We start from the raw sequence: 25699 nt of genomic DNA on the forward strand, positions 1-25699 counted from the left end.
GTCAATGTCACTGAATGGTGTGAAAGGTGATGCTGCCTTAAAGTGGCCAGGAGGGTCCATTGGCCACTGTCCGGAATAGGAAGCCCTGATGTGAGTATACTTTGTACCATCCCCATCTCCTTGAACCTGGAATATGTTAGTCCTGCTTGTGACATAACGGGTATAAGGAAAAGAGAACACTCCAGCAAAAGGCTATTAGTCAACTATCCTAGTAAAAAGGATGTGATTGGAAAGGTCCTTCAAGCCCTTTCTCCCCCATACAGCCATCAACTTGGAGAAATACTGTCAGTAAGATTGCCATCCCAGTAAAACATTGATCTGCTAGGTCGCCAGCAGAGGGTCTACTGCCACTGGTCTTCAAATTGGCTGTGACCTGGCTCATCAAAGCTGTAACTCTCGAAGGAGAACTAGTGTCAGTTTCGGGAAAAGGGAAACCTCTGGTTCACTGCACTATAGCAAAGAGCTGCTTGTATGATCCCCCTCCCCATCCCGCCCACCCATTGCAGGTGGGTCTATGTGCAAGAACAGCACACATGCATTAACTTGGATGGGAGACTACCCAGCACTAAATTGGTTGAGGGAAAGCATCAGAAGTGGCAAATGGTATTAATTGCAGGTTCTAATTTTAGCCAGCAAGATAGTGGAGACTCAATCCAAGTAATGATGAATGCATGACCTGTCAATGACTAAGTAAGAAGACTTGGGATACCAGTGTATTTCAGTCTGGTGACAGCTTGGAGCTGATAGGTGTTTTTCAAGCCCTGAATATAGGGGATGTGTTGAGTTCATGATTGAGAAAGAAGATGGCCAGCATGATCACAAGTGACAGGGGCAGAGACCATAAAAACATCGCTCTTGTTAAGCTGTGTGATACATACACTGAAAAAGACTGAGCCTCCCCATCCTCCCCTCCCCCGCATGAAGGTAACAGCACTTTGCCCCCCTCCCCGCAAAATGAATTCATTACTGAGACTAAAAGCAGTGGGGCCCTGATCCTGATAGGGGCTTCTAATAGAACTGTATGATAAATTATTATTTGTACAGTCATTGAAGAAAATAAATTTGGTAAAGAACACCACAGAATATAGTGGACATTCTCCCTCTTTTTACAAAAGGCTCATGCAGCAAATCTTTGAAAATATTTTGCTCCACAACACCTGATTAGTAGTTGGTCGTTGATGCAGCTGCAGATACTACTCCACAGGGCAACAAGAACAGTTTTGCCAGACAGCATAAGTAAATCAATGCTTCAAAAAGAGGTTTTATATAAGGGGAATTTAGGCAGGCAGTAAAAGGTACTTGGACTAAGAGTATTTTACTATTAAGATTAATCTCTGGAAACAATACATTTGCAGTGTTCTATCTTCTATTCAACCCCCAACATGGCTGCAAATAAAGAGACGGACCCACTGTAGAAACTTCCTGCCAGCATTGCTTTAAACTCAAGGAAAGATGAACCTTTATTACTACTTCTCCAACTTGAACAAAACCTCGGTGAGAGTGTGGTGTGTGTGACAAGTGATGTTCTGTGTTTATAGAGTTCTTGACCCTTTCTGTGCAAAATAGTGTTTCCATTTTAAATAGCATCACAAACATCTGAAGCACAGTACTATAATTTATCATTTATAAGTAAAATCTAATTTATTTGTTTTCTAGATAGTCAATGGTTTTTCTTTTGCAATTACCCTTACCCCCAAAACACCTTCTTTCACTCCGACATCTTTTCCCCCTTTAGATCTTTCTTGAGTTTTAAATAGAGGCCCTGGGCTGTAAATTTCTGTCAATATCACCTAAAACAAACCTCAAGCTAGAAGGATCGAAAGCAGCAGGTGCATGACTGAAATCAAACTTACAGGACCTTACACATTCATTCTTGTTACTCTGACAGAAGATTTTGATTTCAACACAAGGCACTACCGTGCCAGGATTGCACTGACCCTCTGATACTTCAAAAGGTATTCAGAAAAAACCCTAAAAAGCAGAGGATGATCAAGACTGGAGTGATAACTCAATTGTAAATGAAGCAATGTGTACTTTTAAAATCATCTTAATATAGAATTTCATACACTGTTTCCCCTCACACCCATTCAATGCAAACTGCCCCAATACTTCATTCATCAGAACCAACATAAATCATTCCCTTCCAAACACAGGGACCGGACTCCTCGTTGCTAGCAAAACACCAAATGGGTCATTTGCAAATTTGAGTCAGAGACTCATATCTAACTGCTGCATATCTGCAAATATTTATGTTCAGATGTCTGCTTAAAAACATCTCACTAATGATGGTCCAGTTATACCTTTTATTACAGAACCAAGAGGGAAATACAATTAGGCTAAATGTTGGAATTCAGAGCTCTGAAAATAAAGAATTACCTATTGAAAAACCAATAAGCAATCATTACAAATTACTTCTAAAATATAGAAAAAGGAAAAAATACAAGCCCTGACTGACAGGCTGGTAATGGAAATACATTATCCCAGTAACCTTAACCACAGCTTGAATCAGTATCAATGGCAACTGTGATCACCCTATTTTCCATTACACAAGAAGAAACCTTGTTATTATGTAGAAACACACACACACACACACACTGTATAAACTATAGGAAGAGTTGATATAAGTAAGTGTGGTTTGAAATTGGAATTGTTTTGTTTTTTAAAAAAATTAAAAACAAAATGAATGAGAATGTGGATCTATAATTTAAATCCTAAGTCGTAATGTCTGTCAGAAGTCAAATGCTTCTCTGAATAAAATCCCCAAAACAAAAAGTTCTGTATTAAACATCACCCAAACCCAAGAGGAAATCTATTTTTTCAAATGCCGAGAACTGCAATTTTCCAGTACCAGGAAAAAAAGGGAATAGCAGGCAGGCACTTGCTGCTGATTCACTGGTGAGCTTCGGCTTTAAAATCCTTCTGCAGCCTCTGCATATGTGATTAAGCTTACATGCATAGTCAATCTCACACCCTCTATTTCCATATTAAACGCTTATAAGAAAGAGCAGAGCTGGTACCCACCTAGAACGTAGTCACTGCAGTCCAACATTGCTGTGAAATCTCCTACAGGTTCAGACAGTCCAAGGAAAAAATAAAGAGGGGGAAGACTATTTCTAACAAATTTATGCTACTGCTCTAAAAAGAACAAGAAAGGGAATGAGGGTGAGGGGGAGAAATGCAACTTCAGTTACACCATAGCAATCTTCAACTGAACAGGGAAACTTCAGTTGCTCTGTGGAGTTTTAGTCTCTCCTACTAGCTGTGTCTGACATTGTCAAGGCGACTGAAGCGTGAAAAGTTCCCCTTTTTGTAATAAAATAGAAACAAAGATTGCAGCTGGCAGTTTCCATAATGAAGCTTAATCAGTATGCGCCTGATTAGGGCCTTATGCAAATCTCCCCTCGTTAGCACAGCAGCCAGCACTTTGAAGTCCATGAACAATTCATTTGCAGAGTACACTGAAAGCGTTTCCTGCATAATTTAAATCATGGTATAAATATTTATCAGCTCATTTGCATATTAATTGGCAGTGCATGAAGGGAAAAATTATCTCCCAAGTGCCAGCATAATAATTAGGGAACAAAATGAAATTTCTTCCAATAGCTTGGCTTCTCAGACCAAACTCAAGCACAGTTCTAGTGGAGCAGGGAGGGGAAAGAGTTCTGTTAAAATACCACTGAAATGACACACACAAATTAGACACAACTCTACGGATTTAAGCACACCTTTAATCTTATTCCTGCTGGCAACAATAACTTCAGTAATAAAGAGGATTTGGAAAAAGCTTTCTACACCATCCAAATAATCCAAGAAAACAATTAGCAAGGTAGGAGCTGAACACAGAGCTGTCAACCTGGTATTTTCCAAATGTTAACATGAATTGTCACGAGATGGTCCGACTCAAAAACAAAAAGCAACATTGGGGGCAGATAAGCAGCACAGCTCTCTTCAAATGGTCAAAAAAGCCTAATGATTCATTATCTGCAAATCCCTTTGGAAGGCTAGATTAACAGCCATGTACATGTCGAGTATTATGTAACATTTGACACTCATTAATCTATCTCCTGTAAAGTTTCGAACAGATTTATTTTTTACATTTTCAAATTATTTCCAAGTAAAAACTACTAATCCCTTCTACAACTGAGAGTAAACAGAGCTAAGTGACACTTACTTTGGAGCTCAGATTCTAAAACAGTTGAGATTAGGAATATGAATGGCTAACCGATTAGTCGGTGGGGGCAGCAGGCAGAGGGCTGCTCCAGCCCTGTGGGCCCCATCATGAGTTCCGGGAGAGTGAAAAGGGGGGGGGGCGCTCCAACCCAGGTGGAGCAGCTCCCATCTGCAGTGTTGGAGCTGCTCCAGTCCAGTACAGACAGGCTGGACTGCCCCACCCCTATATGCCCCTCTCCCCGTTTAATCAGTTAAACAGTTAAACTTAACGTTAACAAGTTAACCAATTAAACGAGATTTTATATGCCTACTTGTATCAGGGTTATAGTCCTTGAACCACCAATGACTGACAGACTCTTGCCCAGCAGTCTGCAGAATTTAACATTCTGAACCCCAAGCAAAAAGGGAGTGGAGTTAGGAGTGGTCATGGTCCATGAAAGGATATTTCTTACAACATGGTCCACAGAATGAACATAATGAAGAACCACAAATTTAGACCAGCTTTAAAAAAATCTCTGGTATAACATACAAAATCCAATTTCCAAGACAGCAAGAACAAGCTATGTCTCTATGGATCAAGGATAAATGCATAGCCTGGATGTGAACACTCAGCAGCCCATTTTCTATTCAGGAATAAATGAAGCTATGAACAATACTGCAGGAATGCAGTGGTGGCCACTCTCAAACTTATTTGAATTTGCAGCAAGAACAGTATTTCATTAAGTATTTGCTTTTCTCTCTCCTTTATGAAGTGGAATTCAAATACCACCCCTCCACATTAAAGAGAAAAGAAAAAAAATCCAATTCCTGTACTACTGACTCAAATTTATTTCCACTCTAGACTCACATCTCTGCCTAACACTCAGGGTATGCCCGCAACTCAGAATCACAATGGACAGCATCCACAGTAGGGATGTTAGATATCAGGTAATTGAATAGTCGTGTAACCACATAAAATCTCAGCAGTTACATGACTATTCAATAGTCCCCAAAGGCAGAGCTGGCAGCCAGTGCACTCTCGGGGAGCGCCCTGCCATTTTGCACTGCCTCTGTATCAGAGGCAGCAGCACAAGGTGGAGGGGGCACTGGTTCACGAGGAGAGATGGTTTTAAAACCAGCTCCCTGTACAGACCAGCTGCCTGCTGCCCTGCACTGATGCTTCTGATACAAAGGCAGCAGCACAGGGTGGCAGCAGCCCCTGTCTGTGGGAGAGTCTGAGCTCCCCACAGACAGAGGCTGCTCTGCGGGATGTGGAGCAGCCTCTGTCCACGGGATGCTCGGGCCCTTCACGAACAGAGGCTGTGTCATGGCAGCCTCTCCTGCCCTCCGCCCCCCAGCATGGAGGTCGGGGAGGGCAGGTGGCACCGCAGAGGTGGTGCTTGGGGAGGGGGGAGAACAGGCTCTTAAGCAAGCTCCCCCCAGCACCAATTCCTGCTTCCCCCTTGCTGCCTCTGATACAGAGGCAGCAGGGGCGTGTAGTTGACAAGATTAACTGATAAACCTACTGGTTAATCGCATAGTCAACTATACATTGACATACCTAATCCACACTATAAAGTAACAGTTGAGTGTGGGATGTATTGCTGTACAGTAGTCTCGATTATCCGACCTTCCTTTATCCGACATTCCGTGTTATCTGACCTGCCTGTGGCCGCCCAAGGCAATTGTGCGGGTGGCGAAGCGGGCAGAGTGGAGTGCGGAAGAGAAGGTGCCAGGCAGTGCGGAGACAAAGGCGGTGAGAGAAGAGGGAGCAGGGCCATGCAGCGGGATGCTGGAGCCCAGCCACCCCCGCCCCCTGAAAGTCATGAGGCACCCCGATCTCCCCCATCCCATCCGGCCAGCCACGCTGCCCCCAACCTCCCCTATCTCTCCCGGCCAGTTGCGCTGCCCCCGACCTCCCCTATCTCTCCCGGCCAGTTGCGCTGCCCCCGACCTCCCCTATCTCTCCCGGCCAGTTGCGCTGCCCCCGACCTCCCCTATCTCTCCTGGCCAGTCTCTCAGCCAGGCAGCGCGAATGGCCGGGAGAGATAGGGGAGGTCGGGGGCAGCGCGGCTGGCCGGGAGAGATAGGGGAGGTCGGGGGCAGCGCGGCTGGCTGGGGGAGATCAAGGAGGTCGGAGGCAGCGCGGCTCCCCATGATGTCGCCGAGAGTCTGCACAGCGGCAGTTGACGGGGAAAATGCCTCGGACCCTGCAAGGCATTTTCCATATTATCTGACATTTCGATTATCCGACCATCCTTCATTCCCATTTAGGTCGGATAATCTAGTCTGTACTGTAATGCCCTGCTTCCACAGTGGTTCTCTACTTGTTCCTATATAGCAATAAGAATTCTAGGGGCAAATCCCATAGCTCAGAGAGTTTCAAGTTTCAGTACACTGCACTATTCTATGGGTTTTGGCAGTGTATTGTGGAAGAACTATTCATCTGGATAGAAATGGCATGACACCAGTAATTCATTAAAGCAAGCCATTCCTGGTGTCTACCAGCCTCTGGCCACCTGCCAGCACAGTGAGTTGCCTTCTTTGGAACCACTCTCAAAAAATGGAGCTCTGTATTAGACAGATGAGATGAAAAGGGGAATGAATTCTGAGCAGAAGGTGCAACAGAAGGTGACTCCTGGTGAGGAAATGGAGTAAGCAGACAAGAAAACACCAAGGTATGGGGTGCCTGTCATATTGGGGGAAGGAACTGGAGGGTTACTACTCTCAGTTGTGTCACAGGCTAGCTTATGTCCATGCCACAGATATGTCATATTTCAGCTGACAAGGGACGATCACTCAAGGTCTGCCCTATATTTCAGTCAGGCTAGATAACTTGCCCTACTACCACCATACGCAAAAGGTTATTATGTCAGTATAATGGATCAAGATAACAAGCTTAACTTGTGTTAACTTAGCAGTGAAAACAAGCCCTCACTTATCTCTCCCTCCCCAAACTAACCATGTCAATAGAACCCATTTTTCCTTCTCAAATCATCTAAATCTCCACTAAACCTCTCCATTCTCCAGTGGTAATTGTTACCTTCTCTTTAACACTAGAACAGAATCTTAATCCAAAAATAACCATCAGCAGTTGCCTTTATGACATAATATTTAAACCTTTTTCAGTAATGTTTTGGTGAAGAGTGAAGGCCTAGGTGTGATGAGTTTTGGGTGGTGTAATGTAAATTTTGTACTTGACATGCACCATACTGCAAAGTGGTTATTCCTGAATGGATTGCCATTCTAAATAACTGTTCTGGTGTCCTGCATGGTGAAGGTGAATAGTTTTTGTTTCTGTTTTTAAATTTAGATCTAAATAAAATAACCCTTTCCAAATCCTATCACTCTTTCATCTAAGAGTATGTCTACATCAAGAGAAAAGATACCGTATTTTCTGGCGTATAAGGCTACTGGGCGTATAAGACGACCCCCTAATTTTTTAGTTAAAAGATAGGTTTTCGTCTTATACCCCAGCGCCCCTCCGCCTCCCCGGCTTTGCTCCAGCAGACCAGGGACACCGGGAGCAAAGCCTGAGGACGCCTGGGCTGCCCCGCCGCCGAAGCCCCTCCCCGGCTTTGCAAAGCCTCGGGGGAAGCCGCACCTGGGCTGCCCCACCGCCGGAGCCCCTCCGTGGCTTTGCAAAGCCTCGGGGGAAGCCGGCGGCGGGGCATCCCAGGCGCGCCTGGGCTGCTCTGCCGCCGGCTTCCCCCGAGGCTTTGCAAAGCCGCAAAGCTGTATACCCGGCGTATAAGACGACCCCCGATATTTGGGGGATGTTTTTTAACATCAAAAGTCGTCTTATTCGCTGGAAAATACGGTACCCCACTTTTCCTAGCATAGGCATATCTTAAATCAGTGGTGGGTAACCTACGGCCCAAGCAGTTCCATACATGGCCTTCCTGACATTTTGTTTACCATTGCCAGACTTTACCGGTTTCCATTCGCATATTTTTCCCCCTATCAGTATTACTAAAATGAGACGCACATAAAGCAAGAGCTCGTGAAGTGAGGTTATGCTGATTGCACACAACATTGACTATGAAAGCCACGTGCACCTCCACATCCAATCAAAGTGCTCCTATGATTTAAATTGGTACAACTCACAAAATCCCTTCTTATCACAAATTCTGGCCCAGTTTCATCTCTCAGTAACCATGCAAAATACTAAATAGCACAAGATTTGAAAATAGCCCTAATAACTATACGCTGCATCGACTAACATTGAAAATCCCCAGATGAATACTGCTTTCCATAGTTCATATCTGCCAAGAGTAATATATACTAAAGTCTGCCCTAGTCTCTAAATAACATGTCAAATGCAATAAAGAGCCATATTGAGAACTCAACTCCTGTTTTTTGTTCAGAACACATTGGGGTTCTGTTTGAAAAATAACACTTATGAGCAAAACAACCCATTATTTAAATTAGCTCAGTCCTCATAGTAATTAACTGGCAATTAAGATCGCAAATAGGCTTCATTATAAATTCTAATTTTAACTACAATCCTTGGTTTTGGTTAGCAAAATCAGTTTAACCTAAAAATTGTTAAGGCCTGAGGTACACCTAAAACACTTAGTCGACCTAGCTATATCATTCAGGAGCATGAAAAATTTACAACCTGACATACAAGTAGTTAAGCAGACCTAAGCACTGATGTCCACACCATTAGGAATTCTTTCATTAACCTAGCTATTGCCTCTTTGGGGATGGATTGCCTACACCAGTTCTTCCCAACATTTTCAAGCATATGGACCCCTTTCCAAACTATTAAAATTTCATGGACCCCAGACTCTGGGGTAGAAAAAAAAAGTAAAGGAAAAGAAAAGTATAGAAAGAGAAAGAAAAGTAAGGCTTGGGCCCACCAGGGTGGGCCTGAACCTTACATTTAAACTTTCCACAGACTCCTTGCTGTACTGTTGCAGACCACCAGGGGTTCATGGACCACAGGTTGGGAACCACTGGCCTACACTTATAGAAAAAAACCTTCCATTGCTATGGAAAATCTCTACCCTATAATGTTACAATGGTTAGCTGCAGTGCTGTAGCAGCTGTAATACAGACATAAGGCTAATGAGCAATTTTCTGTAGAAGTCAAATAAAACCCATCTGTTACAGGTAAAACTTGCTCTGATTTGAATTTTTTGTTTGCATCTAATTTTTCTGTCTCCCCCTTATTTTCTCAAGTACAACTTACTTCAAACTTTCCATGTATTTAAATCTCCTTCCAAATTCGTGCACGTACCACAATCCAAGATTAAGAAAAGTAACAATATGTCTACATTAGAAGTTGTACTGCTCATCAGGGTTCCACGGCTGCTTCTAGCTCTTGCTTCCATGCTGAGCTCATTAGCTTTCAGGGCTTCTTATTCGGCCCTTGGCCCTTCTCTCCCCCCTCCCTACCCCCAACTCTGTCACTTCCTCTCCCGCCCCTCACCAATTACTGCTATTCTGCAGAGCTCAGTTTGCAGACTCTTTAGACTGCTTCAGCTTTTCTTGTCCTGCTAATTTGCAAGTTCCACAAATACCTCCAAATTCTCAGCTACCCCCTGCTGTATGCTACTGACTGATGGTACAAAGGACACAGCTGACACACTCAGTTTCGCTATACAGGACAAAATGGCACAGAGGGTAAAAAGGGTGGTTCCTGTAATATACAGTGTAACATCTTCAAGAACAGTTACAGAAGCATTTTAGTGGGAGTGAATGCACATGTCCATTCCATTCCAGGTGACTCTCAAGCAGTTCAAACTGAAGGAAGGTTTGAGCCTACCTAAACTAGGACTGTGAAGCGTTTAATCGATTAAACATTATGTTTAACTGGTTAATTGATTAAACAGGATTTTACAGTCCTAATCTGAACAATGACTGAAGAACTACTCATCCAAATCTGACCTCATCCCTGGGTTTTTAGGATATAGCATAGTGTGCGATAAAAATATGCCCATCCTTACAAATTAGGGATGTAATCGTGTATTTGTTTAAATGGCTAATCAATGAGCCTGGGTTCATTGGTTAACCTTCATAGTTACATATAGTCCCCTCTCTCCCCCCCACTATTGCCTCTGTAACAGTCCAATCTCGTGGGGAGCTGCCTCTCCTCCTGCATGTAAACGTGTAACTGCTGAAAATGTCGGTGGTTATGTGTTTACCAAAAACCCCTCTTTTTAACATCTGTATTACAAATGTCTCTTATAGGTATCTGAACTAGAAAAGCAGTGGAAGCCACTTGAGCACTTGTGGAGTAAGATACAATCCAATGTGCAGGCACATTGTCATAGCATAGTGTTATGCAGGATGAAATCTATTCCACAACTGAAATCAACAGCTGGGTAGATCTTTTAAAGCACCTACTTCTGCCCAAGTAAAACACCAGCTCCCTTCTGACATCCAAAGCATTAAGCCTCTCTTCATCCTTATGAGAATGTGTCATGGGGGAAAAAGGATGGTAAGTATATGGCTTAATTAGGTTACACTCAGAGACAATTTTATCAAGGAATTTTGGAGGAGGATTTACATATACTTTATCCTTAAAAAAAAAATGTATGGAGAGTCAGCAAGCAGGGCATGTAAATCCTTCACCCTCCTCATACATATAATGACCAAGAATGCTACCTTCACAGACCAATGTAACAAAGAAGGGGTGGCCACTGGCTCAAAAAGCAGACATATCAGTGCATTTATTGTCAAATTCAAGTCCAATGGAGGAGTGGGATCTACAAGCTGAGGTACAGCCTGTCCAAACCCTTTAAGGCCCTGCTGGCCATAGTGTTAGAAAACACCAATCTTGATAGACGGAATGAGGAGATAGCCACCAGGTGAACTCAGAACAAAGAGCTCTTAGTGCTTCAGGTGAAGTAACTAATTCAGAATATGATGGATAGTGGCCAGGATCAGCAAAACACCATTCTGCTTAGACCAGATGGAATTCCTACTTCACTAGGTAAGCATATTTGGTGGACAGCTTCCTGCAGCTTATAAGGATTTTTTGCAGTCCACCAAACGTGCAGCCTCGAGGCATTAACCACTCAATATTCTTCCCATAAGGTTGGCAAGCAATATCTGTCTGTGGTTCTGGGATATCAGGTCAAGTTTCTAAGTTAATTGTGCTGGACTCCTGATATAGATGTTCATAACATTGGAAAAACAATGCTGAAGATGCCAGGCTGGCGCTATCACAATCATTCAAGCTTGATCCGGTTTGAGGTTGCACAACACTCTGTGGAGCAGAGGAGTAGGAGGATAGGCATATAGCAGCTTTCCCTTCCACAAGAGAAGAAAAGCAAAAGCCTGTACTGTGCCTGGAATAAAACATGGGGTATTTTCTGGCAACCAACTGGCAAAAAGATCACCCTCTGTGCCTCCCCACCATGATGGAAAGATGAATCTCACAATGGCTGGTTTGAAAGCATTTGTGATTTCCACTGAACTTTCAGCTTTGATGATCTGCCAAGCTTTTCCAAACATCAGGAAGATGGAAAACTATGAGATATACTGCACTGCAGATACAAAAAGTCCCAAAGATCTACTACTTGATGGAGCTGATTTGATTGGGCCACCTCCCTGTTTGTTCACATTGAACATTACCACAGTGCTGTCTATGAGGACATGTAAGACAGCGTACTTGATATAAAGGAGGGAACCCTGACATGTCCGGTGATTTTCCCATAATTCTCATTACTTATGTGTTGGGCAAGATCCTGAGTTTATAGACTCTGTAGGTGAGCTTCCTAACACAGAGAGGATGGATGAAAGGAATAGGGATGTAAGAGTGTAATCGATTAACCGATTAACTGATAAGCAAAAGCTTATAAGTTAATACTATGGACTACACACATTCCCACTCACTACTTGCCAGTAAATTTTTTAGCAGGATTACCAGCAGCCCAGATCAGTCTTGACTCACACCAGGATCAGGACCTACCCTCGTTGCAGCTCTGCATTTAAAGTGTATTAGATGCCGGGTGGCCAGGCAGCTCAGCACAAGCCAGGTCCCGTGAGGGGAGCTTGTTTTTAAACTCGCTCCCCTCGTGGACCAGCTCCTGCCTGGCACTCTGTGCTGCTGCCTCTGATACAGAGGCAGCAGTGTGGAGTGGCAGAGGGCTTTTCGGGAGTGGGGCTGGAATACACTGGCTGCTGGCTCACCCCTGGGGACTATAGAAAAGTTAACTAACTGATAAGAATTCTTGAGGTTACTCCACTATTCAATTAACCGGTATTTAACATCCCTAAAAAGGAACTCCTATTCACATTTTAGTACGAGCTATCCATCAGTCTAGAAAGACTAACATTCCTGCAAGTAAGAAAATCAGCATGTCCAATATAGGATGAGATGGAAAATAAGCTGATTTCAACTTTCTAAAGCGATGTCTGGCATGCTAAATCACATATGTACACAAAGCCATGTGCCCCAGAAGTCCTGGATAGCTTCTTATTTAGAGCAGACGGCTTTGAAATTCACACAAATATGTAGAACTGTCTGGAAGCTGGCTTGTGGAAAGAACTGTAGAGTTGAGGATAAATTCTGTCCTCTGCCCTGAAGAAAAAACTGAACAGCACACAGGGACTTGGCCTCACACATGGCTCCCAGGAACACCCAGGTCCCCAGTGCCCACATAATCGTGGCTACAGAGAGCACTGCTCGGTCCAGGAAGCTGCACTAGCTACCTCTGCTGTGATGTAAACCACACTCACCAGGGAGCCACCCAAGTTGACTCGCTTCTGCAGCCACTGGGGTGGGGCTGGGAGGGGTTTGGCTTTCAGTTACCCCGAGCGGAGACATGGGATCCCAGTGCAAGGATATGGTGGCGTCAGGGTAAGGACTCAGTTTCGTGTCTTCTGTTGGATCTTGAGCATGTGGGTCCAAGGGGTGTCACTATCAACTTGCATGTACTGTTTTGGCCAACCCCAAGCATTCAAAACTCATTTATCAGTCCCCCACCACCACCGCTCAAAAGAGAATGGCATCTTGAAATCACAGATAAAAAGATCCCCAAGTTATTTTTCATTGGGCATCTAGTGTTTGAGGTCTATGAATTCAAGGCACATTTTCTAGCTTTTATTCATAATCCATAAAATCTAAAGTCTTCCTTTAGAAAAAAAAAAGCCAAGATTCTCTTCTAATACCATGCATCAATATACAAGCATAATCTTATTAAGTCAGAGTGATCGTAGTTGATGGCAGTGCATGAGGTATCAGATAGTGAAGTTCCCAGATTTGACTTAATTCTAATTATGGAGTTGGGGCTAATTAAAAAGAAGCCCAATTATCAGGAGGCTTGTGATCAAATTAGGAGAGTTGGAAAATCACTGATATCTAGTCAGTTTAATAAAATAAGTTTATAGTTTCACTTCTTACACCTATGGACGAGTTGGCTCTGCACACATCTTCTCAGGCCAAAAAGGATGTGCTGGCAGTGGCATGGAGTAAGCAGAAGGAAGCCACTCTAGCCCCACTGCAATGCTGGTGGTAGCAGCAGGGATACCTGGCAGATTTTAAATCATCCAAGGATGGCAAGCAGGGCTGGGGGATGGCATGGGGGTGCACACACAGGTGAGCAGAAAGGATCAGGAGACACACAAAGGGTGAGAGTGGAGGACGCACAGGTAGTGACACTAAATACTAATGATATTATAAGTCATCATATAAGATTCAGCAGTGCTTTTTAAGTAGCCTCTTGTAAAACTAGCAAATAAATAGATGAGTGATATATCCCCTGGAAGACAGGTGGGTACCCCGGTTGAGAATCACTGAGGTAGTGAATTTTACTTACACACACACACTCCAAAAAACCAAAACCTCCCCCCCAAGTGAAGATGTCTGTGTGTAGACCACATCCTCAAAGTCAGGGAAGAAATAGAACAAAGTAGGATAGGGAAGAAAAGGAAAGAAACAAGAGTGGCTCGAATGGTGAAAATCTCTTGCACTGACTGATGCTGAATTTGAATTAAGTGAGATAATAAAGTATTTAGTTATTACATTAATTATATTCTCATCTTCGTTTCTGTACAACCCTCCTCCATAAACAGGAGGTAGCATGTGAACTAAGGGTGACATGTACTCCTAAATTTATGCCCCAGTTATGGACCATAATTAACAATGAAAATCAGATCTCTCCAAGGAACAGAGATTGGCACAGTGATAATAGGGGATCGTAGTCCTACGACTGAGATAAAGGCAAGTTTTATTTTGCAGCATAGCCACGACAGGATATATTGTAAACACATTCCCCATCACCATGCAAATACCTTTATATTTATATTGTCCTGAAAGAAATATTTTATAAAAAATACCTAAGCATCACTTGTTTGCTTTCTCTCCCTTTTCCTTCTATTCACCTTTGTCTTTTTTACATTAAGCTCCCAGTTTTCCTCTCTTAAAAGAACTGTTTCCACTCCATTTAAGTGTTACAGACCACAAACGCTCATGATACCATCTACATGTTTTGTTAGTCTATAAAGTGCTACCAGACCATTTGTTGTTTTTTAAGTTTATCCTGTACAGACTAACTCAGCTATCCCCTGAAGCATGATAATTTTGGTTAGCATTGTGATTTTTCTGCAACATTTCCATACCCACAAAAGCCCTGATATTGAGACACCTATACCAATATACATATGCTTTACTGACATCTTCCTTTTTTGCTTGGGAAACCAAAATAAGCTGTATAAGAAAAGGCTCTTTTCTGTGTATAAGCAGTGTCTACATTAGGAGGGTTTGCCAGTATACAAAAAAAACCTGTCTCAGCATAAAGCTGACCTAAGAAGGAGTCTGATTCCTGAAAATTCAGAGCGATATAGAATTATTTCAATATGGGTATTAAAAACTCTACAGTTGCTCAATGGTTCCAACTACAGCAAATTAGACAGGAAGATCACATTGAAAAGTCTGAACATGTATCACAATAAAACTTAATTCTACAATAGGGATAGTAATAGTTGGAAGTGTGAATCTTATGAGAAATCAGGAACCAATTTTGATCAGAAGAATAAGAAAAATTTCAGGAGGCAGGGTAGAGAACATGTACAGGTAGATTAATAATTCCAATTTCCTCCAAAAGTTGGTGGAAGCTGACATTTGGGAAAGACGGAGAGGGTATCCGACCTTCCTCTAAGTCCTGTCATTCTGATATTTTAAAAAGTCTCCAACAAAAACAACATGTCATTGAAGGACTAGGCCAGTTTCTCAACCCTATAGCACGACTACAATAGCAACTTCATCTTCCAGAGACAAAAATCAGCAGAGGAAAAGCACAAAAAACAAGTCACTCTACAAGCAAAAGCACATAGTCCAGAATTGGTCCAGGAAAGCCAAACATGCACTAGAATGTGAAAGACAGGAGACGAATCAAAATAGCAAAAGTTGACTCAAAGATGCCAGTATCCTACCTCACTGCCTACAGAATCTGTATGGTGTCTTACAGGATGATACTTATCGGTATTACCCTGAGTAATTTCTATGCAAATAAGGGTACACAAAATGGAGTCTATGAAACAGCCATTTTGAATAAAGGATGTCTTTACCACCACAAGTGTAGCTTCCCACCAAAAGAGCAGCACGATACTCTACCTATGCACTCCTCACAACATCATGTGCACTCGTCACTACAGTGCTGAACTCATCACCGAAGCTGCACTCATCTCTAAGTCTCTGCACACCACCCTAAAATCTTGCACTCAGCACATTGAGCCCCTTTCCGGCCTCAAGGCCAATAAAAGGCCTGGGCTGAGGAAAGTCTGGGTTCCTTTGGTCCCTTTTGCTCTTTAGGTTCCTTAGGTTCCATAGATTCCATACCCTTTTTCATTCCCGTCATATTGAACATCATCGGATTAATGGTTTTGTGGTAAAGACTTTTGGTTTTGGCTCGTGTGCCACTCACGTGTGGAATCTTCCCATGTAAGAGTTTTGGGCTACAGTCATTACTTTGGACTTGGACTTTATTAACCATCATCACCATCCATTTTCCAGACCGGACAAATCTGCCGACAGGCCATCCATTCCCGTATCCCGGAAGAACCACTATCCAACGATTGAGGATCTTCCAGAAGCTCTAGGCCAAAAGGCGAGGTTACTGCATCAAGGGATCTCCCCACTGGTCCTCCCTCGAGCCTTAAAATTAGCCAAGAGGTCACAGGCGCCGATCGCCTGACATTTTGTAATGTACCACCTTTATTTATTACTCCTGTTTTTGCTGTTTTTATTCTAAAATACATTGTTTGGCCTTAAACCTTGTATTGCCTGATTATTGGATCAGTAGTCCGCTGGTGATAGAGATACGGATTACCAGGTGAATCTCGCTTCTGGGTCAGGGATCATTAACAGCTAGTCAGAGCGAGTCTAATTCTATTCTAAATTAACGTTATCTCGTTTCCTGGGTAACATGGGATACTGATTAGCCCGTGCCTGGGAGCAACCCTCCCCCCCCCCACCTATGGCCTGCTGCAGGCAGAGGGCTCCCCCAGGGCCAACACTGGGAACTTCCTTCCACTCGCAGTGGCAGCCCTCTGGCTCAGTATCCTGCCATCAATGGCGACAGCAGCACTGCAGGCTCTGGGACCGTGGCCAAGAGTGTCCTGCCACTAGTGGAGGCAGAAGCACCCCAACCCTGGGGCTGGGAGCATTCTGTTGCCACTAGCAGCAGCAGCCGCAGCCCGTTTCCAGTGGCGACAGCAACCCCAGCACCAGGGCTGGGTCCAGCTTAGTTGGTTAACTAGTTAAACATTAAGTAAACCTAACGTTTAACCAGTTAACTGATTGATTGGGATTTTACATTGCTAGTCTGAACATAGCTGCTGATCAAACAGGCAATAGTCGTACTGGCACCTCTTGGAACTGTTCCACTGCCCTCTCAGTAAGAGCTCATAGTAGTCACACCATTAAGGAAGGAGAAATTTCAGCAGTATAGAGGAAGACAAAGTTAAGATTCCCACTGAATTCCTCAGCAGTACTTACTATCACACTGACATTCTAAAGTTACATTGAGTTATAGGCTAAAATACAATTTCATTTTAAAAAAGCAAAGACCTGTAATCTAAGCTCACTTTGAAATTATTCCCAACCATTCTGAAATCTTGTATTAGAAATGCAGTACATACAGTGAAGTTTGCTAGGATTTAAGAAATGAGACACAATGGTACAGAATATGTGAAGCAGCGTCAAATTTTACTTTCAACACATGCTCGAAATTAATACACACCTTAATATGTCTACCAAACAATTCAAACTCCTGTGTGGGTCTGCAGGAACTTTGATGAATAAGAACAGCTTTCCTGTCCAATGTGGCAGTCTCAAAATGACAAGACCTTTCTGGCTACCCACTAGTTGAGCTATGTACCCCCTTTTTTCCTTCTGAATTTCCCCCAACTTAAACTGAATGCAAATAAGCCAGGTGTGGTCCCCAGAAGAACAATTGGTATATAGTCCCACCAAGTTCCCATAGCAACATGCACAGCTGGCAATAAGAAAGAGGTTGCATCTGCCTCAGACTGGCTAGAAAGTTTAAACACTCAGTGAAATCCCAATTACAGTATCTTGTAAAAGAAGCATTTAATGAAAAACCCTCCATTCTTCCTTGACGAACACAACAAAATAAACTAAGTATGCTGTTCAGTCTAACAAAGACTGATTATCATCAGCAGAAGAGGAGAAAACTAGCTTCTTACTTGCACTTGCACAATAAAAATACTGAAGTATAACAATCTACTGTGTTTAGAAGATACTTGTGTATCAGTAAAATGTAATCATAATTATACAGGAGAATGAAGGAAAGTTAGGAAACAAAGTATACCACATACTTATCCTGTCAAATTCTAGGGACTCCTTCACTAGACATCCTCTACCTCTTCTTAATGCTACTATTAGTTGCTTTCTATTCTAACTTTAACATTTATAGGGTCAAACCCAAGATGGATCAAAATTTGAAAGCCAACAAGTTGCTGTACTCTGCTCTGCTAAAACAAATTAAAACAAAAATTGACTGACAACCAGTCTGTTGTGCTTGAGCTTCTTTTACAAAAGCAATACACAGATCATCATTGGCTTGACCAGATACCAGTGAACACACTAAATGTCAGTAACTTTTCAAAAACAGCAGGACAAATGCATAGTGCAAAACTCAGCTTTTTTGCACTATGCATTTATCCTGCTGTTTTTGCACAAACAAGACTGCAAGCATCTCCTCACTCACACAGCAGAAGGTTATTAGACATTTATTCATTTATAAAAGAACAGATTGTTTCCATGAGAGATGATTTTAACATGTTAGCACATTCCATTAATTTTATCTATATATTACCATGTATACAAATAAAATGGAAAAAAAACCCCTATAATCTTCATCTATTACCCTGACTGTGGCAAGAATCCCATAATCCATCACTACCTTGGAAGCTACTCATTTGCTTAAGGAGTTTTAGTTTTAACTTTCTACTAGGGATTTAATAGTGTAGTCAAACTGATTAACCGATAAGCAAAAGCTTATAGGTTAATGCTGTAGACTAGCCAGTAGCCCACCTTAATTCTGGCTTGCACCAAATCCGGAACCTACTCCTGCTGAGGCTCTGCATTTAAAGTGTATTAGGAACCAGGTAGCAGACAGCTTGGCTCAGTTCTGGCTCATTCCAGGTCCAGGAGCTTAGTCCCACCAAAGACAGAGGCTGCTGCCACCCTGATCTGCTGCCTCTGGGTAACAGGCAACCAGTCCACAAGGGAAGCTGGTTTTTAAACTGATTCCCCTTGTGGACTAGCTCCCTCCAGACACCATGCACTGCTGCCTCAAACAGCAGCTGTGGGTCCTGCCCTCAGGGACTATAGAATTGTCAACTAACTGATAAGAATAAATGAGGTTACTTAACTATTCAATGAACCGATATTTAACATCCCTACTTTCTACTAGTCTCACTTTCTCCATTCTCTTCCAAATTTCCTTTCAGGATAATCAGAAGTGCTTCAAAGCTGAGCTGGCGACTAAGATTAGAAACACAGAGAGATTTAATGAGGGCACAATCAGGGTGAATTGATTTAATTCACAATTTAATCACCAAAAAATAACTGATTTAAATCAGGGGTAGGGAACATAAGGCCTGGGAACCATATGCAGCCCCTGGCTTGCCTGGATCTGGCTCCTGGGGTTGAGGGCCTCCCCCCATAAATGCCTGGCACTCCAACTCCACCGCAGGGTTGGAGCACACAAAATGTACTATAGCCTGGGCACCCCTAGGTTCAGGTGTGGGAAGGGAATACAGGGAGTGTCTTTCTCCTTCTCAGTCATGGGCCACATCAATGAGGGGATTTTATTAGGCTGGTTGGTTTTTTGCTTCTCATTTGTGTGTGGCCCCAGCCTTATTTTTCTGTGGATCAGCGGCCCCCGACATAAAAAAGGTTCCTTCACTCCTGATTTAAATCAAGTAACCAAAAAAACCTAAGACTGGTTGCACTTAGAGTGCACTAAATATTGGAGTACGCCCCATTGAACTTACTGGTAATTCTGTTTTTTGAGAAAACAAATATAGAACAGGAGTTCCTTGGAAAAATAGGGAATAGACTTATGGCATCACCATTATGGACTATTCCAAAATAAGATGCATGTATTATGTAGGAATATAAATCTCTCTTTAAAAAGTCAGCTGATTAAATGATATTATTTTAAATCGTTTAACCAGTTAAATGGGGTCAGTTCTGGGACCAGCTGCGTTCAATATCATGAACATCAATTTAGATAAGTTAGAGAAAATGTTATAAAGTTTACAGATGATACCGTGCTGGGAGCGGTTGCAAGTGCTTTGAAGGCTATGGTTCCACCTTGACTGCTTCTTGGGCATGGATGAAGGGGAGCGGTGCTGAGGGTGCACTACAGTGTCACCGAGGTGTTGGGCATAAAGACTTGCCAGGACAGCTCCAACGTTGAACAGAGCACAGCTTCTATGAGGAGGACCCTCAAACAAATATCACGCTCCTTCTGGGTTCCTGAATGAAAGTTTTTACAAGTCTGCCACTTATCCCTCATGTTTAATTTCCCTTAGCACTTCAGGCAGCTTTTATGGGAGGTAAAGGGGCGGCAATCACATGCACAGGCCTGCTGCAGGCAGAAAAGATCTTAAAACCCGGAGATCAGGATATGCAATCCCTGCTTGGATTCTAACTCCGTAGATACACTGCTTAACAACTATTTTTTAATTAGCTAACTAAACAATTTACAGGACACAAAGACCATAAAGATACGCTATTCACTTGTCTGGCAAGGGGAAAGCACTCCAACTAACCATCACCCTTAGAAAGAAGGACCCGAGAAAGTGCAAAGCTGGCCACACCTGATATACTTACGCATGAGCACAGCACTCCAGTGAGCACCACAGATGAACCTACAGATTATGCTAAAGCAAAAATCTCTGAAAACCGTGCATATGGGTGGGCATACATGTAGAATGAAATACACATGAGCAAGGACTTGGAAGAATAAATTTTCATTGCATTATTTAGCTGGACTGTAAAAAATTTAGAAACAGTTTTGACATGAAAGAAACATCTAACAAACAGGTATGTTCCAGATCTGTGGATAGATATGGACCTTAAAAATCTAGTGTGTCCAGCCTTCAAAAAATTACCTTTCGTGTGTACAGATGGCATCGTGCATATTCTTTAGATGATTGAGACTGATTTCATACAAAATTAATCTGACACACAATGGCAGATGACAGCCAGAATTATAACAATGAGCTCCTTTATCAACAGAACTAAAATATGCAGAGGAATTTTTTTTTAAAGTGCTGGACACTCTACAAAACCTAAATCCTATTTTCTTTTTTAAATGTCAACCTGTGTTAACTGACTATCAAGCTTTTTTATCTAAGTAACTGGTTCAAACACAGTCTAGGCCAACAGTTACTGAACTCACTACAACTGAAGTGTAGAATAACTTATCTGAAGCAAGTTTGGGGTTTGGTTTAAGAATAGAAAAGCCATTCAGCAATTCCTAATAGACAGGTGTTCTGATAAAAAACAAAAAACACTCACCACACTCATTATGGCACTAAATTATTCCCTTATTTACAGTCTCAAAAGAAGCAAGTATTGAATGGGTCTGGGTGGAGTGGCACGGAGAACCTGCACTGAAAGTAGTCATGCATAGTCTCTTTGGTGGACAGAGAGCACTTCAGTTAACAAGGCTGTTAATCTGGCACTTTTCACCAACACTAAATGGAACTCTATTCATTTACAAACTCCTTAAGAAGATGAGAGATAAACCAAGGTTTTGGCTCTAAAGAGATGACATTTGTGGCCCCTGGAGAAATACAGAAGACAATCACATTATCCAAAAGTTTCTGTTAAATTAATCAAACTAAACTACTCAGCAACTGTTGTGATGAAAGCTATATTAGAAACCTAGATAGCAGTGAAAAATTAAGTGTTATTTGCAATCTTGTAGCCATGATGGCAGCAGGATATTAAAGAGACAAAGTTGATGATATACAACAAAAAAGGAAAAGATTCAGGGAGAAAAAGTGGATTGTAAAATCCACAGCAAGTATCACTTCCACCCCCATCCACACAGCCTCTCCACTTCCAAGAGGACAGCTACACGGTCACTGAAATTCAGCCACTCAACAGAAATCAAAGCAGCAAATAAAAGGATTCTATTGTATTCTTATCCTTGATAACTGTGTCAATGAGGCCAACAAACCAGTGTAGATAAAAATAAATCTTATTTTTAAAAAATAAAAAATTGTTTTTATTTAAATCAGATGTTTTATTTAAATCAAATATTTTTTTTAAAAATAATAATATATTACATTTCTCATTTAACAATAATACTTACAATTAAATCTTACATGCTACACCTACAACTACAGTCTCATAAAAATGGAATTAATGGCTCTAGTTTGTCCAGCCTAACAACTAGTTCTTGCTTCTTGAACATTCTTGGCTTTCAATTTCTGTTTCTCTACTGATTAACATGTGCAAAGATAGACACAGGCTGGATAGGATTGCTTTTATTCTGTGCCTATGTGGTAGTGGTCATGAGCCAAGCATGGCAAAGTTAGTTAAGACACTGTCTACAGCAGCATTTCTCAAAGTGGTCCACGGACCCTGTCATGATCATGAGGGTTAGACAGCAGCCTGGGAACTAAGGGGTTACCCTTACCTAAGCCAGGTAGAGTTGGCCAATAGGAATGTAGGTACGAGTTTCAAACTGGGACAAAGGAATTTTTGGTTTTTCTCTCCTTTGTCCCTGGGCAGTTTTCTCTCCAGCTACTGAGAGAGACAGATACTATGTCTCCCTCCAAGAAAAGACTCTTCAGTACCTGTAAGTAGGGTAAAGTTTAGATAAATCTGTTGTGTTTTATGGTTTGGGAAATGGGATCTGATGTCTGTGCATTTAAAAATGGGTTTTGCTCTCCTTTGTAATTAAGTTTTTGGCCCATGGTGGGGTTTCCCCCATGAGTATAGAACCCTTCTACCCTGAAAATTATATGGCATGCACAAGTCTACACTGAAATTATAAACAATGGATGCTGAAGGTACACAGGCAGCTCTCCCCTTTGCTCCCATTTCCCGGATGGTATGTCTACACTACCACCCTAGTTCGAACTAGGGGGGGTAATGTAGTCATACGGAGTTGCAAATGAAGCCCGGGATTTGAATTTCCCGGGCTTCATTTGCATAAAGCCGGCCGGCGCCATTTTTTAATGCTGGCTAGTTCGGACCCCGTGCCGAGTGTAGCTGCGCAGCACGGGGTCCGAACTAGCCGGCATTTAAAAATGGCACCGGCCGGCTTTATGCAAATGAAGCCCGAGAAATTCAAATCCTGGGCTTCATTTGCAACTCCGTATGACTACATTACCCCCCCTAGTTCGAACTAGGGGAGGGTAGTGTAGACATACCCAGAGAGTGCAAAACATAAATCTCCCTATAGCATAATCACCGATGTAACACACATCAAACTAATCCATCCTTACTAAGCAAACCTAACTAACCTCTACAGTATTTCTTCCCGAGACCCTATTATGTATCCATTAGAAAAATCTGCCATTTTTACTCATCTCAAAGAAAAAGCATAACATCTGGAATGCATTAAATAATTTCAAAAAGGGACTATGAAGTAGTGGATAATTACATTGTCAAAATTCCCCAACATGCAAAATATAATGCAATTATTAAATGTTATGCATAAGTAGAGAAGTTGGTGACTAGAGCAATTTAATACACTACATTTGTTGAACACAATAGCTGCTGTTAAGCATAGGATGCCAGTTAATGTTTTTCCTTGCTATTACCTTACTGGCAACGGTTGTACATTACCTGATTACCCTTCCTGAAAATGACAGCAGTATGACTCCTTCATCCAGGAAATCTCAAACTAGTGAAATGTAGTACAGTAAAACTCCGATGGTCCGGCATCTGATGGCCCAGCACTCCTGATGGCCTGGCACCATCAGGAACCCGGAAGTGCTCCGGGCAGCCAGATTGTTGAAGCTGCTCTGCCCCCAGCTTCCCCAATTCAGCCGCTGCTAAAACTGACCAGCAGCTGAATGGGGGAAACGGGCAGAGCAGCTGGAGTGCTGCCGGGTAGGTGCCGTAGCGCAGCCTGGGACCAACCCACCAGCACCCCAGCTGTCCCCGATTCAGCCACTGCTGAAACTGACCAGCGGCTGACTCCAGGAAGCCAGAGGCAGAACTGCTCTGCCCCGGCTTCCTGGAATCAGCCCCTGATCAGTTTCAGCAGCAGCTGACTTGGGTACACCTGGGACAGAGCAGCTGGGGGGCTGCCGGGTTGGTCCAGTAGCACTGAGGTGCAGCACTGCGGGGACCAACCTGGCAGTGCCTCAGCTACTCTGTCCCAGGCGTCCCGATTCAACTGCTGTTGAAACTGACCAGCGGCTGACTCCAGGAAGCCGGGGCAGAGAAGCTCTGCCTCAGGCTTCCTGGAGTCAGCCGCTGGTCAGTATCAGCAGCGGCTGATTTGGGGACGCCTGGGGTAGAGCAGCTGGGGTGCTGCCAGGTTGGTCCAGTAGCGCCAGGGAGTGGTGCTGCAGGACCAACTCAGCAGCACCCCAGCTGCTCTGCCTTAGGCATGCCCAAGAGCAGCTGGGGTGCTGCCGGGTTGGTCTCGCCGCGCCAAGGGTCGGCGCTACCGGACCAACCCGGCAGCACTCCAGCTGCTCTGCCCCAGGCATCCCTGTTTCAGCCACTGCTGGTCAGTTTCAGCAGTGGCTGAATCAGAGACGCCTGGGGCAGAGCTGGACTATCGGAAGGGTGGGCTATGAGGGGTCTGGGGTGGCATCCCCCCCAACCCCACCCCAAACACCTCATAGCCTCCCCCCTTCCAATAGTCCGGCATATCTGATAATCCGGCACCCCCTGGGTCCTAAAGGTGCCGGATTATCGGAAGTTTACTGTATCCCTATCTCTTGACCAACTCCACTAGAGAAAACTTCCCCAACTTATCGTAAGTATTGTTAAGAAGCAACATGCCAAAACTAGATCCAGGGACAGTTGTGTCTGACATTTCCACCTCACTCTGTTCAGTCATTATTTGACTTGAAGATGTAGTTGAATACATTTCCCCCCCCCCCCCCAACATGTGAAAATGTGTGTCAGCTGAAATTTTCAGCGGTTACACATTTAGCTGAATAAATGCATTTTAACAATCCTAATTTTTATAAAACTAATACCAGAAGATGCCCTCAGCCAACTTCCAGAACTACCTCATCCTATTATCAAATTGATTGAGATCTAACCCATAGGACTAATTTGGGGAATATTCATTGCCAAAAGTAAGTAGAATATGTTAATGTCAGGCTATTTTTCTCAATCTCTCAGCTGATTTACATACCGATTACTATATCCATTAAGTTTCCCTGAGAGGTGGTTTCAAAATAACAATAGTGATTTAAATGCTATTTACCTGTTTTTGAGAAGCAGTGAACTGAAACCAGTGCTTTGTCTTGCACAGAAGAAACAAAAGATGCACTCTCTACAGTGCATTTAATAAAAAACAAACAAGTTTCGTGTATAAACACACCTCAGTAAAACTAGTTATCTAAATTAATATTTGTAAATAGCTATAGAAATATTACCTAAAATGTATTCCCAAGGAAAACAAGTGATATGGCCTTTTATCATAATTTCTCACTGCTGGTTAGGGCTATATGGAAAGATAATTTCCCTCTTGTCAAATCTTTCTGCTTCTTGTCTCAGCCATCCCATAATATACTGGACACTTACTGCACAGAATCTCACCTTCAACTAGGAGAACAGCCCCAGTGTCTCTGAAATCTAGCGTGTTACCACCACAAATACGCAGTCAAGCAAAGTCAATGCAAAACAGAAAAAGTTCTAGGGCTCAGAGGATGCACAAAGAATGGAAATGCTTGATGCAAGGACTAAAACAGAATGCACGAGGAGGGAAAATTTCAAAGAATTAGTTTCATATATAGCAGAAAAGAAAAAAGTATGATATGGTCTAATCAAAATCTGCTCAACACCATGTTACACTTTGTGGCCTTGGTGACTCAGAGTAATTTTATTAGCTGATAGGTAGAACTTGAAATC

At 42.8% G+C, this 25699-nt stretch overlaps 1 protein-coding gene across 3 annotated transcripts in view; it reads right to left on the minus strand.

Annotated features, from left to right (window-relative positions):
- Positions 1-25699, minus strand: part of POU2F1 (POU class 2 homeobox 1) — a 195288-nt gene that overhangs the window by 98182 nt on the left and 71407 nt on the right. The window contains exon 1 of one of the 3 annotated variants that reach the window (XM_006124220.4): positions 3022-4199. The exons of the other annotated variants lie outside the window; for them this stretch is intronic. Coding sequence (XP_006124282.1) covers positions 3022-3049 — 28 coding nt within the window. The 5' untranslated portion in view covers positions 3050-4199. Of the gene's footprint in view, positions 1-3021; positions 4200-25699 lie in introns of those variants that run through there. 3 annotated transcript variants of the gene reach the window in all.

Source organism: Pelodiscus sinensis, chromosome 1, assembly GCF_049634645.1.
Source record: "Pelodiscus sinensis isolate JC-2024 chromosome 1, ASM4963464v1, whole genome shotgun sequence".
Taxonomy (NCBI): Eukaryota; Metazoa; Chordata; order Testudines; family Trionychidae; genus Pelodiscus; species Pelodiscus sinensis.